At 35.9% G+C, this 16,744-nt stretch overlaps 1 protein-coding gene across 2 annotated transcripts in view; it reads left to right on the forward strand.

Moving 5' to 3' along the window:
* Positions 1-3,611: 3,611 nt before the first annotated feature.
* ZC2HC1A (zinc finger C2HC-type containing 1A) overlaps positions 3,612-16,744 on the forward strand; it is a 49,953-nt gene continuing 36,820 nt past the window's right edge. The window contains exons 1-3 of one of the 2 annotated variants that reach the window (XM_053896219.1): positions 3,612-3,743; positions 13,664-13,737; positions 15,847-15,963. In XM_053896219.1, the coding sequence (XP_053752194.1) occupies positions 3,728-3,743; positions 13,664-13,737; positions 15,847-15,963 (207 nt within the window). In that variant the 5' untranslated portion in view covers positions 3,612-3,727. The remainder of the gene's footprint in view (positions 3,744-13,663; positions 13,738-15,846; positions 15,964-16,744) is intronic. The other variant, XM_019453321.2, reaches the window with a different exon arrangement.

The raw sequence follows: 16,744 nt of genomic DNA on the forward strand, positions 1-16,744 counted from the left end.
TGAACACTAAAAGAATTTTGTTTTTACTTCAATCTACAAAATAAAACTAATAAGAGCCAACTCAGGATGTGCTTCCTCAATCTAGAAAACTGTTCAACAGCTCCTTCTCCCCTTTAAGGGAAATATGCTTCTTTTGTTTTTGATGAAAATTATCATTTTGTTAAGGTTACTAAATGCATAAATTCCTAAAGTGCTATGGGTCATTCTTCTGGAGGCTATGGAAGGAAGAAATGCCCTACGTAATGGGAGTTGATAAACTGAGTTGGATTCTCACCGAGATTCAGAATCTCATTTACCTGTGTTCTGCAAATGATTTGAATGGCAGCCAAATGTTGTCTCAGAGAGGCAAACTGATCTTTGTGTAAGATCCAAAGGGAGGTTGGAGCTTTGAAACAAGAAGATACACATAGCTTGCTCAGCACTTTGGAAGGTGCAAAAGAGATGTGGGTTCGCTCCAGGAAATGATGGTTGAAGGGAAAGTAATGCAAAGCATAAAGAAGCAGGGATACGATGTGATAAGGGTGCAATATCTATTTCGGCTACTTACTAGTTTTGTCACCTGGATGGAGTCAGTAAACATCTCTGAACCACTGCTTTCTTTTTTGTATGATAAAGAGGTGAGAAAATCTTTAATTTGTATTCATCTATGAATGTGATCATGAGCTAAAAAGATCAGTGGACAGCTAAAAATGATATGAACAGATAAGGAACATAAGAGAAGAAATTGAGTTTCATTCATTTTTGTAGTAATGAAATGGGCCTGAAACAAGGTAGGTACTTAACAAATATTTGTTGAAAGGATGAATCAGAAGAATGGAATAGATCAAGAGGAAGTAAAGTCAGAAGAGAGCACCAAGACTCAAGAGACTCTCAGGCCAGGCATGTAGGAGGCAGAGGATGGAATTTAGAAAGGCAGAGAAGAAACTATCCTCTTTGCCCAGAGATCAGGACCAGGGAAAAGCTGCAGGAGCCAGGGTTGCTGTAGCATAAAAGTGCTGAGAGACCGTTATCTGTCCAGGAGATTAGCAGGCATGTGTTAGAAAATTAAGATTCAGAGTAATAATGCCTACTCAAGTATACCTTCAATGACATGTCTGAACATTTAGAATTATATTTGAGGCAACTAGAAGGTAAGGTGAGAAAGGGAAGTGATGTGTCCCATGAAATTGCCATAGGTAAAATCAGACAGACCAGAGTTTAAATCCAAATTACCATTCACTAGTAGTACAAATAATGGCAAAAAATTAATCTGAGATATCTAGAAAACAAAGACACTAATTCTGAAAAATGAACACTATAGTATCTACTCTGAAGAACTGTTTTGAAGATGAAGTAAGTAAACATATGAAAAGGACCTAAAATATGCCTAACATGATTTTTTAAAAAAATTGTTATTGTTATCATTACTATTAATGTTTTTGTTGTTACTACAGCTATTATGCCTAACAGAGTATGTATCAGCCAACTCCATCTTTGGCTTGACTTGAGATCAAGAATTTGCAATTTGTAAAGCAAATTCCTTCATTCTTTGGGGTTTTCTTCCAAGTGTGTTTTTTTCCTCCTTAGTGCTCTTTTATTTTTTTTATTTATTTATTTTTTTCTTAGTGCTCTTTTAAAAGTGCCCTCCAGGGGCGCCTGGGTGGCTCAGTTGGTTGACAGTCCCACTTTGGCTCATGTCATGATCTCGTGGTCTGTGAGTTTGAGCCCCGCGTCGGGCTCTGTGCTGACAGCTCAGGGCCTGGAGCCTGCTTCAGATTCTGTGCCTACCTCTGTCTCTACCCCTCCCCTGCTCATGCTCTGTCTCTCTCTGTCTCAAAAATAAATAAACGTTAAAAAAAATTTTTTTTTAAAGTGCCCTCCACACACACACACACACACACACACACACACACACACTTCTAGCTTTGTCTTAGCAGCACCAAGGAAAAAGGACTTATCCACTCAGGCCAAGGAGGCTAAGTGGCAGGTGGCTGAAGCCTAGCCAATTAGGCCCAGGATCTCAGATGTTAGAGGAACAGAAAAGTCAAAGCAGAACCATGGGAAGGGCATGAATAGAGACAGGAATGGCTGAAGTTTTCCTTTACATGACTCTGTAAGAGATGGACCATATGGCTTTTAACTATACTTGGATAACCTTCCTAATAAGAGGTGATATCCCCCCCTAGTGTTTGTTTCTAGTTTATAATCGTTGACCCTTGAAAACTACAGGTTTGAACTGCGGGAATCCACTTACACATGGAGTTTTATTTTTATTTTTTTATAAATACAGTACTGTAAATGTATTTTCTCTTCCTTTTGATTTTCTCAATAACATTTTCTTTTCTCTAGCTTACATTATTGTAAGAATACAATATATAATACATGTAACACACAAAATATGTGTTAATTGTTGATACTCTTGGTAGGCTTCCAGTCAACAACAGTCTATTAATTAAGTTTTGGGGGAGTCAAAAGTTATTCGTGGACTTTTGACTGTGCAGGTGTCAGCACCCTTAATCCAGTATTATTCAAGGGTTGACTGTAATACCTTTGAGTGGGGAGTAGGAGGACCATTGTTTCCTAAACGCTACTGCTTTGTAAGATACATCCTTTTAACAATAGACAAAGTTAGATATGATGTGAAAACTCGGCAACTGGACAGATAAATAAGAAAATTAATATAAGATTTGTTCAGAAATTACATTAATACTGATAACTTGCCAGTGGTTATACTAGAGTTAACACACCACATGGTTTCTCACTATTAAATCAAATTTTCAAAGAAATTTAGTTCTGGTGAAATGTATTAGACTGTTAAGCAAAAGTTTTAGCTGGTTTCGAAATTACCTTCATCCCCAAAAGGGTTGGACTCTGACAGAAATAGCCCTCACTCCCTAAGTCATTCCCTCATTCCGCCCTTAAACTCCCTGATCATAGTTTTGATATTACTTCATAAATTAGGAGGCCAGCAGACTATTTTAGTTAAAAGGGCCTGGGTAAGCCCAGAGTAGATGAAGATGAAGGCAGGGCTGGCTTTCCCTTCTAATTTTCCGCCCAAACTTTCATGCTGAGGAAATGATTTCCAAGTATTTAGAGCAATCTCAGTTCTACACGCCAGGCGCAAAGTATGATTTCTCTAAAAAAGGGAAAAAAAAGTGCCTCAACCCCTAAATCTGTGTGTGAATTTCTAGCATAAGGAAACACACTCAGGTAGTGTCATGTGACCAACAAGCGGAAAATGGAGAGTGCGCTGCACAGTCGAGTGTAGGACGTGTGTTTGGCTTGCTTGTTTGCTTAAAGTCCTCAGAGAGAGATAGAATAGAAGACACACCTGCATTGACCGACTGAGGGACTGGTAAAGGGCTGCCCGTGAGGTGCTGAGACATTCTAAATAGAAGGATAAGCTGTGAGGGAAACAAGTCTGCAGTCAGAGGAACAAAGGCGTCATTGGGCGGCACTACGCAACCTGAAGTGGTTTAGGCTTACCGGGAGGGAGGACGGCCGGGAAAGCTCACAGCCAGGAGGCAGCCGCGCAGGAGCTGCTAGAGGCGCGCCTCCTCACGAGGCCCCGCCCTTCACGAGCCCCGCCCCGCCAGCGTCGGGCCAATGGGAGCCCGGGATGTTAGCGGGTGGGAGGTGCGGCCGGGTTGCTACAGCCGGAGCTGGGCGGTGGCGGCGGCGGCAGCGGCGGTGGCAGCTGCTGCGGGCGCTGCCGGAGGAATCTCACGGAATCAGAGGTGGTGGCGCAATGGAGGGACTGGAAGGTGAGGAGGTGAAGGAATACGGGCCGGGCGGTTAGAGCGGACCCGGAGCAGCCAGGGGTGCCCAGGAGAGCTGTACCGGGGAAGCGAGGGCGGGTCCAGAGTGGTGGACTCCGCCGCTCCTCCCCAGGCCCTGGCAGGCGGTAGCTCTACAGCCCCCGACACGGTGGAGCTAATGATCCTCTGGCTGCCCCGCTTCAGACGGTCTTCAGCTGGGGTTCTCCACCTCGAGCTTGATACTGCCTTTGGCATCTGCCTGAAGGTCTCTTCCTAACATCTTCTTGTCTTGCCTGATTCCTGAGTGTCCTTTTGGTAATCATAGACTCCGGACAGATTTTATTTTTCTTGCAAAGTAGATTCTTTATTATTGTCCATGGGCTCCCTACCGCTAGCCTTTCCTGGGGGGCCTCGGGGTGTATTTCCACCTCTAGGCTGTTTCCAGCCTCTAGCTTCTGACACTTTCCTTGGCCAGTTTCCCTAGGTAACCGGTTTTCTATTTGTACCGCATCTTCTGTTGGAGGGATGCCAAGAGCATCTCCCAAGGAAGAGTCTCTGGCCAGCTTTAGAGCCGGGACAATAGATTAACAGAAGGATTTAAGACTTACTCATTACGATTCTGTAAGAAAGAGCCGGCATTGATTCCTTATCTTTCGAGTTTATCCTTGTGCTGTAACCATGACTCCAGATTTTGCTTTTTTCCCAATTCTTTCACTTCTCTATTATTTTTATCCATTTAATACTGTGTAGTATAGCGTTTGCCTAAAAACAACAAAGGAAAAAAAAAAACCCAACTAACATTGGCAACAACAGTTTCAAGATTATTTTTCAAATTGTGGTTAATCCTTTCCATGAAGAAGAAGCCTGCAGAATTGAAAAATCATGTTGCCTTGATTTAGCTCTTTTCCCCCCCTCCTAGTTTACATAGATTCAGGTGGAATTAAAAATAAACAGAAGCATTCAGCCCTGTATTGTTGCATGCCAGACAGCAAATTATTTCAGGTTATGTTATGAAAAGTAATAACTGGTAACTTTTTGCAGTTACCTAAGCTCACCAAAAAACAAGTGTAATGATGAGTATGATAGTGTTTCATGCTTTTGCTCTCATAGTAAACAGCTTGAGAATGGTAGATAAGAATTCTGATAATTTTCCATTTGTGGGCAGCTGCAGTATACTGTTGCAAATGAAGGTCTTAGTCTTTGATCATTTAATTTATTTTAGGGAGATCATTAAGCTTCCATGAGATAGGAATTGTAATGATAGCATTCCTTACTTTCAATATTTTTTTTAGAGGACTCCTGGAGGCATCTTATTTTTAAAAATTTTTTTACATTTATTTATTTTTGAGAGAGAGAGAGAGAGAGAGAGCACGAGCGTGGGCGGGGGAGGGGCAGAGAGAGAAGGCGGCACAGAATCTGAAGCAGGCTCCAGGCTCTGAGCTGTCAGTACAGAGCCCAATGTGGGGTTCGAACTCAAGAACTGTGAGGTCATGACCTGAGCTGAAGTAGGAGGCTTAACCAACCGAGCCACCCAGGTGACCCGGCGTCTTATATTTTTTAATGTATTTTGTAATATGTGTTGGTCTTATAGCATAATGGGTTCTGGAATTTTCATGAAGTTATCAAAACATACTTAAAATGCTTTAAAACAGTTTTTCTGCAGATTTTTATTATTTTATTCAACATTTGTAATTAAGGCAAAGATCTTCATCTGCTTTTTCACTTATGTATGCTAAGCACCTGAAACAGTGTCTGACACAGAGTAGGTACTTAATAAATATTTGTTGTTAGATTAATGACTTTGTCTATGGTGGGCATCATTCTAGGCCCTGGAGACGTAGCAAAAAATATAAAGTCAAAGCTCTGCTCTCATTAAGTCGGTATTTTAGTAAACCTTACATTTTTGCAGTACTAAGACATTACTATTGAAATCTTAATAAGAATGCTTTTAAAATATAATGAAAACCTATTATAGTACTCAATTACATGGGTGGAGAAATACATGTATTCTGATGTTAATATAGTGTGTTATTAGGGGCACATTTTATGGGCCCAGCTTGTGATGTATCATGGTAAATAGTAACTTGCCCTTTACTTTTGTTTTTGTTTTGTTTTGAGTTTTAAACAAAATTAGTTATTATCATTAACTATAATGTGTTTAGTTCTAATGAATTAGGTTAAAGTATATTAAATTGATTTTCTGTACAGAAAAGTAATTGAATATTAGTAATTTCAAAAGTGGTTTAAGCTAATACAACAAAAGCTCTGAGAAGTTTTGTTGAAGTTAGAACAGTGCCTTTCTTTCTTTCCTTCTTTTTTAAAATCAGTCCCTATGAGGTCACATTTTGCAAAGATCATAAGTTTGAATCTTAAGGTTACCATTCATTAATTCATTTATCCATGTCTTCATTTAATAAACATTGATACAGTGATAAGTAAGATAAAGTTTTCCCCTTATTGGAAGTTAAAATCTAGCACTAAGTGTCTAATAAACATTATATTGAAGTGTCCAGTAGAAAATCTTCAGGAATTTGCTCAACATCATAGTAATTGAGCAAATATTGTACTGTTTGGCATTATACCCATGTTTGTAGTTGAAACCAGTAACTGGACTAAGCTTGATTATAAAACCAGAAAATATATGGGCTCCTAAAAAATTCTATTGAAGATTATTGTACTCTTTTAAAAATTATTTTTATATAAAACATGTACCGCTTATATTATTTTTGGTCTTCTGGGACTTTCATGTTTTCTGGTTGTTAACGGGATGAGGTATTAGTCCGAACACTGTATTTCAAAACTAAATATAAATTATTGCTCATGATTTTGTGTAATCTATATCTGAGCACTTCTGTGTTCTGTGTGTAGTTAGAGCAACGCCTTTAATTCCTTTTCACCTAAGCCTTGTGCTCAATAGGTATACTCGAGACCAGTAGAAGTAGTTCTAGACTTGGGAGAGTTCCAATCTCTCCCAAGCTTTTCATCCTTAAAATGTAGAAATGATAAACTTTAAGCAGATTTAATCAATACAGTATTGTCATTTCTTTCATAACATCTTGATAAGTGGTTACTAACAGTTTTAACAGAGATCAGGCTGCCCATTCCTTTTGTGGGTTACTAACTTAGTAGATCTAAGTGTACTATCTTCTAAAACCTCATTAGAAGTCTAATTCTTCTTCTTTAATGTAGCCTCTGATTTAGTTAAGACAAGCATTCCTGACCCATTAGAGTTTCCTTTTTGTTTTGTTTTTCCCTAGTCCAAATACATACTAGTTTACTGAACAATTCTTCATCTTTTTAAATTTATCTTGCCTTTATTTATTTATTTATTTATTTATTTATTTATTTATTTATTGTGCTGAGTTGGAAACTAGATTATTTTAATAGCCAGTGTGTTCGAGAGGCCTGTGTTTGGATCATTGCTTTGTTTCTTTTTAGCTCTATGATTTGGTTAATTGGACCTTCAGTTTCTTCAGCTATAAAAAGTGGGGCTATTAAATACTGACCTGCCTGACTATATTAAGATTAAATGATGTCACATATATAAAGCTTTCAACGAAGTGCCTAGTACATAGGAAGCCCCCTCAGTACTTGTTTATTGGATGGGTAAACTCATAAGAAGTGTGTTAGGAGCTTAGGAGTGATTCGGTACAGGTAAAACTGCATGCTTGGGAGGTGTTGTGGGCAGTCTCATTAGATGCCTATGGCAGCAGGTTAGATAGACTGGAGAAAGAAGAAACTGGAAATACATATATGTGATGAGGATTTGAACTAAGGCACAAGTAGCAGGAATTAAAAAGGGAAGATAGGGGCACCTGGATGACTCAGTTGGTTAATTGTCTGACAGCCCAGATCATGATCTCTCAGTTCGTGAGTTCTAACCCCATGTTGAGCCCTGTACTGACAGTGTGGAGCCTGCTTGGGATTCTTTCTGTCCCTCTTTCTCTGCCCCCTCCTCCCCGCTTTCTCTCTCTTTCTCAAAATAAATAAATAAATAAACATTTTTTTTTAAAAAGGAGGGTAGATTTAGAAGATATTTCTGAGATAGAGAGGTGAGATATGACTGGTGGATGTGACAGGGAAAAGGAATCAAATATAAAGGTCTATCTAGCTTGAACTAAGAGATAATGTTAGTATCTTTAACCAAGAAGACCAAGTGGAGTGGGAGAAGAGGTAATGAGTTTGGCTTTAGAAATTTTAGTACAGTACTTGGAGGCTATCTAGTGGAAATGTCTCATGGCTACTTGGAAATGTTTACTTGGAATTTTTAGCTTAGTAGCCATGACATATAAGTGACAGCAAGTGGATGTACTAACCCAGGAAAGCTGTATGTAACAAAATGTGGAAAGAAGCTTGGGGAGGAATTGATGCTTTAGGGTTTAACAGGAAAGGAAATTGGAGTAGGAAGAAGTCTGTAAAGAGATTTAAAAATTATCAAGAAGGGAAAGTGGTAAGAAACTAATATTTATTGAGTAGTGAATGTGTGCCAGAAAAAGCCTATAGCACCAGAAATTCCTGGAGGTCTTAGTATTAACCAGGTCAAACCCTACTTAGCTTCTGAGATCTGAAAAACTTGGGCATAGGAGGGAGAAATATCATTTAAGCCAAGAGAGAAAGGACTTTAAAGGTAGAAGGGATTGATCAACAGTGCTTCATGCTATAGAAAGATTCAGTAGAATGAGGACTGAAGAGAGGGCTTTGGATTTGACAATTATTATTATTGTTGTTGTTATTATTATTATTATTATTATTATTATTATTTTAAACTAGACTCCATGCTCAACATGCAGCTTGAACTCATGATGCTGAGATCATGAGATCATGCGTCATACGCTCTACCACTTAAGCCAGCCAGATGCCTCTGGATGTGGCAGTTAGATTCATGGGTGGTTTAATTCCTTGTTTATTTCTTTTTTTTTTTTTTTTAAAGTTTATTTATTTATTTAGAAAGAGAGAGAAAGTACAAGTGACGGAGGCCAGAGAAAGACAATGTGGAGCCCGATGTGGGGCTCAGACTCACAAACCATACAATCCTGACCTGAGCCAAGACCAGCAGTAGGTTGCTTAACCTACTGAGCCACTCAGGCGCCCCTAGTTCCCTGTTTGTTCAAGTCACTACTCTAAAGTCTCCTCATTAAAGAAGCTCTCCCTGATCCCGCCCACTTTCAAACACACATAGCACTATGACTGTCTTCTCTCTCCTTACTCTGCTGTTTTTCTACATTGTGCTTATCACCACCTGACATTTTATATATTTCATTGCTTTTATTTTTTCCCTGTTAGAAGAGTAGAAGTTCTGTAAGTTCATCTGTGTTTGCTTACCTCATAGAACAGTTCTTGTGTCATGCTAGGTGCTCAGCAAATACTTGTGGATCAACAAATTGATGTATTTTAATATAGTGTTTAGGCCTGATAAAATTTGCCTGCAATTCAGATAGGGAGAGAAAGGGAAGTAGAGAGGAGCTAGTCAGTAAATGTAAGCCACTGTTCCAAAAAAAATGTGCTACTCAGGACATTGGTCCTAAAATATCTCCTTGATGAGAAAGGATTTCCGTTGAGGAAATAATAATATACTAATCTCTTTTTTAAGACTGAGGAAGTTCTGCCCTAAGAATACCCATTTATTTAATGTGGCATTTTCCAAACATGTGACCCTGGAGCAAGGGATTTGAGGGTGATTGGTCAAAATGGAAATGACTAGTCAGGTTCAGACTGAGCAGGAAGGGAAGTGCAACCAGAGATGGGTTATCAAGAAAATTCAAATCACTCTGAGATCAAGAAAGTGCTTTAGAGAGAGGTAGAAGGTAGAAATGTGTGGTTAGAGAGGGTGGTTGGGCATTTTAAGAGTCAAATGTGGACCTTTACTAAATTGTTTCAACAGTGGTTTTTGCTGAACTGGAGGGATGGACTAAAGAGGAGTGGAGGGTGAGTGAGTAGGTTAAGTGTGAGTGTGGTGAGTAGGTTAAGTGTGAATGTTGAAATGTTGAAATCTAGGATGGGCTCAAGGGGAAAAATCTTGGAGATACTAGAGATTATTGACCTGGAAGTAATTAAATTTTGAAAAGATTTGTTGGAAGAACGTGGTGTGTAACAGATGCCATGTGCTGCAAAAGGAAGGTTTTATTTTAAAGATTGCATTCAGATGAACAGTGGCCAGAGGTGAGGAAATAGACATGCTACACAGAGGCCAGAACTGTTCTGAATTTCAAGACTTCTTTTCTTTTGAAAATATTCTTTCCTATTTCTTAAATATGTACATTTTAGAATGTCATAACTGTCTTATGTAACAATATATTATTTCACATCTCTATGTATCTATATATTTATCATATAATACATAATATGTATATCATACTTATACATATATATCGCATCTTTATATGATATATATATGTGTGTGTAGTTATATATGTGTGTGTGTGTGTGTGTATATATACATACACACACACACACACATATATGTAACAGCATTATATGAAGATACAGTTTCAAGCTTTATGGTGCACGTTTGAAATTGCTAAACATGGTAATGCATAACAGAATCAACATTGTGTTTGTGATAACTTTTATAAGAGGTTACCTTCTTGAGAGTTTTAGAATATTAAAGTACTTTATTTACTTGCTTTTGTCCTTAGTTTGAATGCTTCTTTCAACAGTGCTTGCTCTCTGCTACAATAGTCAACCCTCTGCATATCATCTCTACTATACTTTTATAAGCCTCACAATTTGCTAGCTTTTGCCACTCAGGACAGATTAGTGGAGTTTGCCCACATGCGCTGCAGAGTAGTATTTTTTTATTTCATTGATTGTGAAGCATTTTTATATATACCATCTTAGATGATCCCTTAAATTTTAAGGTAGATTAAACAGATAATATCCTCATTTAACAAATTTTAAACTGAAGCTATTTATATGATTAATCATACATTTTCTTCTTGAAGACATTTCCAACAAGGAGAGAGACATCATGTTCTTTGCAATAGTTCCTTGTAGATTCTCAGTTCTGTATGTAGACAAATGGAAGTGATTTTCTCAACATTCCACATGCTACCTGAAGCATTCATTCCACCATCTGCAATGGTCAGTTGGTTTAATCATCCTTACATATAACCATTTTTTTTTAAATTTAATGCTGGTAAGAGAGATATGTTATCATCCATGTACTTTTCTTCCCAATGTGGTCTTAAGATAGATTTTATTAGATGAATATAGTATATTATGATATATTAGAGATAGAAGGGGCCATGTAGGCCATTTAACCTAACTTTCTCATTTTATACAAGAGGAAGCTTAATCTTAGGTGCCCAGGGAGTTACAGTTCTATGTGATAGAGCTGGGACCAGTGCCTTTTCTGCTAAGCTGTCATATCTTTTAATGAATACCGTTACAACAAAATTTGGCTTTGTGACTGAATCTAAACTGCTTATCATGACTTGCTGGTAGAAGGAGGTGTTGACACTAACATACATACATGTGTTATATTTTGTGAATTATAGGGCAATCCTCCATGACCAGCTAATATAAGAGGGAAGAAATTATAACTTTATATTTTTATTTATTTTGAATGAAGTAATGACTTAATTTTTTTTTCTTCAGGATAATTGTTTTTAAATCCTTTCTCTTTAATGCGGTTTCCTCTTTTTTATACCTTTTAGAGATAAAGATTTTTCCTTTAAAGACAATTTGAACATATTTGATAACTTGTAATTAATCCCAGGAGTTGGATTTTATTATATGTTAGTATTGTAGTTGCTATTACACTAAAAAATGGGAGATGATTTGGTTCTTAGATATAGTGAAGAAGTAAATCATGTAGACTCTTAGCTTTATAGAACAGTGATTTTGTTATTTCATGCTGTGTCACTATGGCTTGATATGTGCTTGGCAAGTTGTGGGTGCTCACACAGGCACTCACATTATTTCCATGGATTGAATTTATTTTTCTCAATAGTTAATTTTTATAAAATTTTGCTTTGTCATCTATTTAACAAGGAGATACTGAAATATACTTTTAGGCAAATAAAATATGTGATTCTTTTTAACACTTTGTATTAATGAATTTTTAAATCATTGCATAGAATTTAAGAGTATATGAAAACTATAAATAAGCAACTTAATAGATTATGCATCATGTGATATCACTTTGACCATCATTATGAAGACATGCTTATCTTAATGTATGTAATGGATTCTATCCAGCAACTGCCTCAACTTTTTAGATAGTGGAATTAAGTCCCTATAAATGAGGTTGCTCTCCCTAAATAACCTAACATGTGGTATTGGAGAAGGACAAATCATGCAAATCTTAGCTTTGCCTTTATAGTGCCCACTGCTTAGCTGCCACCATAGAGACATTGCCTCCATCTGAGATGACAAATAGTCACTGTCTACAATTAAAATAAGGTAGTGGAGTGTTAAGAGAATAAGAGAACACAGCAGTTTTTCTGGTACTGTTTGATTGTATTCTCAAAAATTTCTATTTTGATTTTCTATTAGTTTTCTGTGAACTCACTAAATGTTTTGGAATAAATTATATGAAGTCCTAATTGTACTTTTTAATGAACTTATTTAGGTTACTTCTAAAACAAAGTGGCTTCTATTTGTCTTTCATGTGATAAAACAATCAGTAAAATATTCAGCAGAAAATATGTTTAAGATACAGGTTCAAGTATCATTTTTAGAAAATTACGGATATGGAAATAAATTTAGGTTTGATGATTGGCTAGAAAATAAAATGACATATTGACTCAGCTATGTAGAATTCCAAAGAATGTAGTTGTTTTTTTTTAAATCAACTTAGTAACAAAATGTGTTGTATGAAAAACGTGATAGATGTATTAAGTTTTAATTGAGTAAAAGTCGCAGCTACTTGTTCCTTATTTAATGAATTGTCAGAATATCTCAATTGTAATATCTCCATTGAATCCTAATATAATATTGTATGTATAAAATAATGAACAATTCATATAATAAGGGCAGCATAGTAACTAGATGATTTTTTCTTTAAAGCATTATACTTCCTGTTGTCTGGTGTTAAACAGAACAAGATTCTTTTTATCTTAGACTCCTTAGATCATCTCAGGAAGCCACCTCACTGATCACCAATGTTATATCTTAATGCTTTGAGGATTAATAATACGTATTATTAACCTTAAGGTAAACTTTTTTTTAAGGTTTATTTACTTATTTTGAGAGAGACAGAGAGTACGAGCAGAGGAGGGGCAGAGAGAGAGGGAGAATCCCAAGCCAGCTTTGTGCGGTCAGCATACAGAACTCGAACTCACAAAACCCTGAGATCATGACCTGAGCCAAAATCAAGAATCAGACACTTAACCAGCTGAGCCACCCAGGCACCCCAAGATAAACTTGGTTTTTAACGTTTGGTAATTTACAAGAGAGATAGCCTATAAGTTCAGAGAATATAACAAATTGGTTTGGTTAAAATTAAAAGAAAACTACATATTTCCAGCAATATGTGTTTGGTTATCCTTAAATCATGACTTCAGTATTTGGCATGGCCTTTTTGACCACTGATAACTTGTGGTTATCTTGTGCCCATTTTAATCAATAATATTGTTTATTCCAAAATGAAACAAGTCATTTTCCACAAGAATTCACAACTTGCATATGAAACCAAGGGAAGACATTGAAATTTGAAACTTTCACAATTTGACCAAAGAATTTACTGATTGAATTCTTTTCTAAGGGCGCCTAGATGGCTACTCAGTCAGTTAAGTGTCTGACTTTAGCTCAGGTCATGATCTCACGGTTCATGGGTTCGAGCCCCGCATGGAGCTCTGTGCTGACAGCTCAGAGCCTGGAGCCTGTTTCTGATTCTGTTTCTCTCTCTCTCTCTGCCTCTCCTCCACTCACACTCTATCTCTCTCTCAAAAATAAACATTAAAAAAAATTCTTTTCTGTTTCAGAAAATGGAAGTGTCCAAGTTGGAGAATTGTTACCATGCAAGATTTGTGGAAGAACATTCTTTCCAGTGGCATTAGTGAGTACCTTTTTCCTTTGGGTTATGGCAGATCTGTAATTGTTTGATACTTCAGGACAGCCATTACAGAAAGAACCTCTGTGGAATAATTAAAAGATATACTGGCCAGTGTTCTTTGTTAAAGATACCAGTTTCATCTAGATCTTTCTTCCAGAATGGTCTCTTTTTTTTAGAGTTTGGTCTTCAGAACTACTGTGTTAAAGTGTTCCTCTCTGGGAATATTAGCAAAACTAAACAAAAACTCTGAGAAATGCATAATAATGTATTTAAAGACAGAATGATATGATGTCTGGGATTTGCTTTAAAGTACTTAAGGAAAAAAAGCTAGTATAGATGACAAGATTGCTGAATTTTTGGTAATTGTTAATGAGGAAATAGGAGTTCATGACACTGTTCTCTTAATTTTTAAATGTATTTGAAATATTCTGAAGAAAAATTGTTTTCAATTAAAAGTATACCTAAGATATATTATGCTTCTTTAGATACTTTTAGATATTTGATGTACACAAACATAAGGCACTTTTAATTGATTTTAATATAAAAATAGCCAACTAGAGAATAAGGGAAAAAATGCCTATGTACTAATAAAATACTTGATTTTTACTTTTAAATATAAATATACATTTATTAATATTTTGATATAGAATAAAGAGTTTTCTTTGAATATGGATCTGCTGGCTAGAGTTCTGCCACAATCCAGAATGTCTATTACTATTTCCAGTTTGTTTCTTTACAGCAAAGTGAGGATTTAATGATCCAAAATGTCCATCAAACTATGGACTTCTTATAAATAATTTTTTTTCCTTTGTCCTTTAAAAACATCTAGCCCACACTTAGTGATTTTTTTTCTTGTTTCTATTATCAATTCACTGTTTTTCAAACTATTTTCAAAGCATTCAGCTCAGTTTACATAGGAAAAAAGTTGCCCTTTTTGCCCTCATTTATTTATTTAATTAAATAATGTGATCACTATTTGGGAATAAGCGCTACATACTTTTGACACATACAACCCAATGTGAGAATAGACATCTATTAGGAAGTTGCCTGTTAGCCACACTTTTAGTTTTTTTCATATTTAAGAGATTTTTATTCTAATAGCTATAATTACAGTGCTTGTTGAAAATGAAAACTGAAAACACATATATAGAACAATTGATTTCTGATTGTGTATTGAAAATATAAGAGGCTCCATGATACCAAACCAACCAGTTCTGAGGTTTCCTCTTTTCTCAGATAAAGTTCAACGGTTCTAGCTTGTTCAGTGTTTATCAAAATACAGAAGTAAAAAAAGTGCATATAGTGCACTGATGTCATTTGTTAACGTGTTTTATTTAGGGGAAGGGAAATGATTATTTATCCATTAGGTTAACTGGAATCAGTTATGAGAGCTTCCATTGAAATGAATGCATGAAAGATTAAATGAATGAGCTGCCAGCTGTATTTAAAAAAAAAAAACACAAAACTGTAGAAGTGGAAGGCTAGACAGCTCAAGAAAAATCCTTGGTAAAGAAAGGCAGAGAACTTGATTTCCAAAAGGGAAGAAATAGATGATTGTGAAGGAAATCGGACCACTGTGTCCTATCATTTTGTGTTAACTTTACATTAACTTACTACTGTTATGTTAATAATTTTAGTAGCCCAGACTACTACTATTCTGTTAATTTTTTGTGATCCTCACGCTAATCCAGTCTCTGTTTACATTCTTTTTCTAGTATCTATTTTCATGTATTCAGTGATGAAGGGAAATTTTTTTTTCACTCAAGAGCTTCAATTTGGTTACATTACATTTCCTTATTCTCAGCAGTATAAAAACTAGAGTATTCAATAACTTAATAACATTTTGGAAGAGTATTTTTCTATACTCTCTTGTTGTATATAGTAATTGTACTTTCTTGAGAAAGATAACTTACAGCATGCATCATATATGCTTTTTAACAATTTTAGTTAAAGCAAAATATGTCTTATTTATGTTTTATTTATTTATTTAATTTGTTTTATTTTTATTTCATCTTCCAGTTTTTAAATTGGTCTCAAATTGCAATTTAAAGTTTTTTAGAATTCCCTTCTATAGAAAAGAAAATGATATATTGCATTTATTCATCTTGACAGAAAAAACATGGACCTATTTGCCAGAAAACTGCCACTAAAAAACGGAAGACTTTTGATTCAAGCAGACAAAGAGCTGAAGGAACTGATATTCCAACAGTAAAGCCTCTTAAACCTAGGGTAATTACATAGCTTTTTGAATAGTATGGACTTTCCTGCTATATATATTGAAAAAAATTGTAATTTTCTGTTGTGCTAAGATTGAAAATTAAGGAGAATTGTTTCATGTTTTCAGTTTGTAAACAATCAGAAAATTGTTTATTTTAAACTTCTGCAAAGAAGAAACCAACTACTGTCTAAAAACCTATTACACTGAGGTTTTTATAGCATTGGAAAGCCAATTGCTTAGTTGTAGGCTGGAAATAATTTAAAAGTTTTCACATATTCTTTTTAAGTCATTGTTAATTACTTCAAACATAACTTAGGTACTGTGTATAAGTTTAAGTGTCATATCAGTAGTATAATCCCTATATGCAAAAGTAAAGCTATAATTTATAGATACCTTAGTATAATAGAGACTGATTATTTTGATTGTCAGTAATTGTGATCTTATGCTTTCTGGGGAAGTTTGATCAGTTCCTCATCTCTCCATGTATAGCCATTGTCAGCTTGTTTTCTTTGAAAGCAGTGAATCTCCTTTAATAATCTCTCCTTAATGCTACCTGTGTTGTGTTATATTGCTAACAATAAATCACATACATATTTTGTTGGGCATAGTTTTAAATAGTTCAGTGAAATAGTAAAAATTTGAGTACCTCATTGTATGGGTTCTACTTCAGTGATAATGACTTCTCCTTGTGCTACAGGAAAACATTCCCAGTGGGGCAATTAATCTTACAATAAAATTATTTGACAATAGAAAAATCTAATGTCCATCTTTGTTTTTCAGTCTGTGACTGTT

This window comes from Panthera pardus, unplaced genomic scaffold (genome assembly GCF_024362965.1).
Source record: "Panthera pardus isolate Hobbes unplaced genomic scaffold, ASM2436296v1 HiC_scaffold_7, whole genome shotgun sequence".
Lineage (NCBI taxonomy): Eukaryota > Metazoa > Chordata > Mammalia > Carnivora > Felidae > Panthera > Panthera pardus.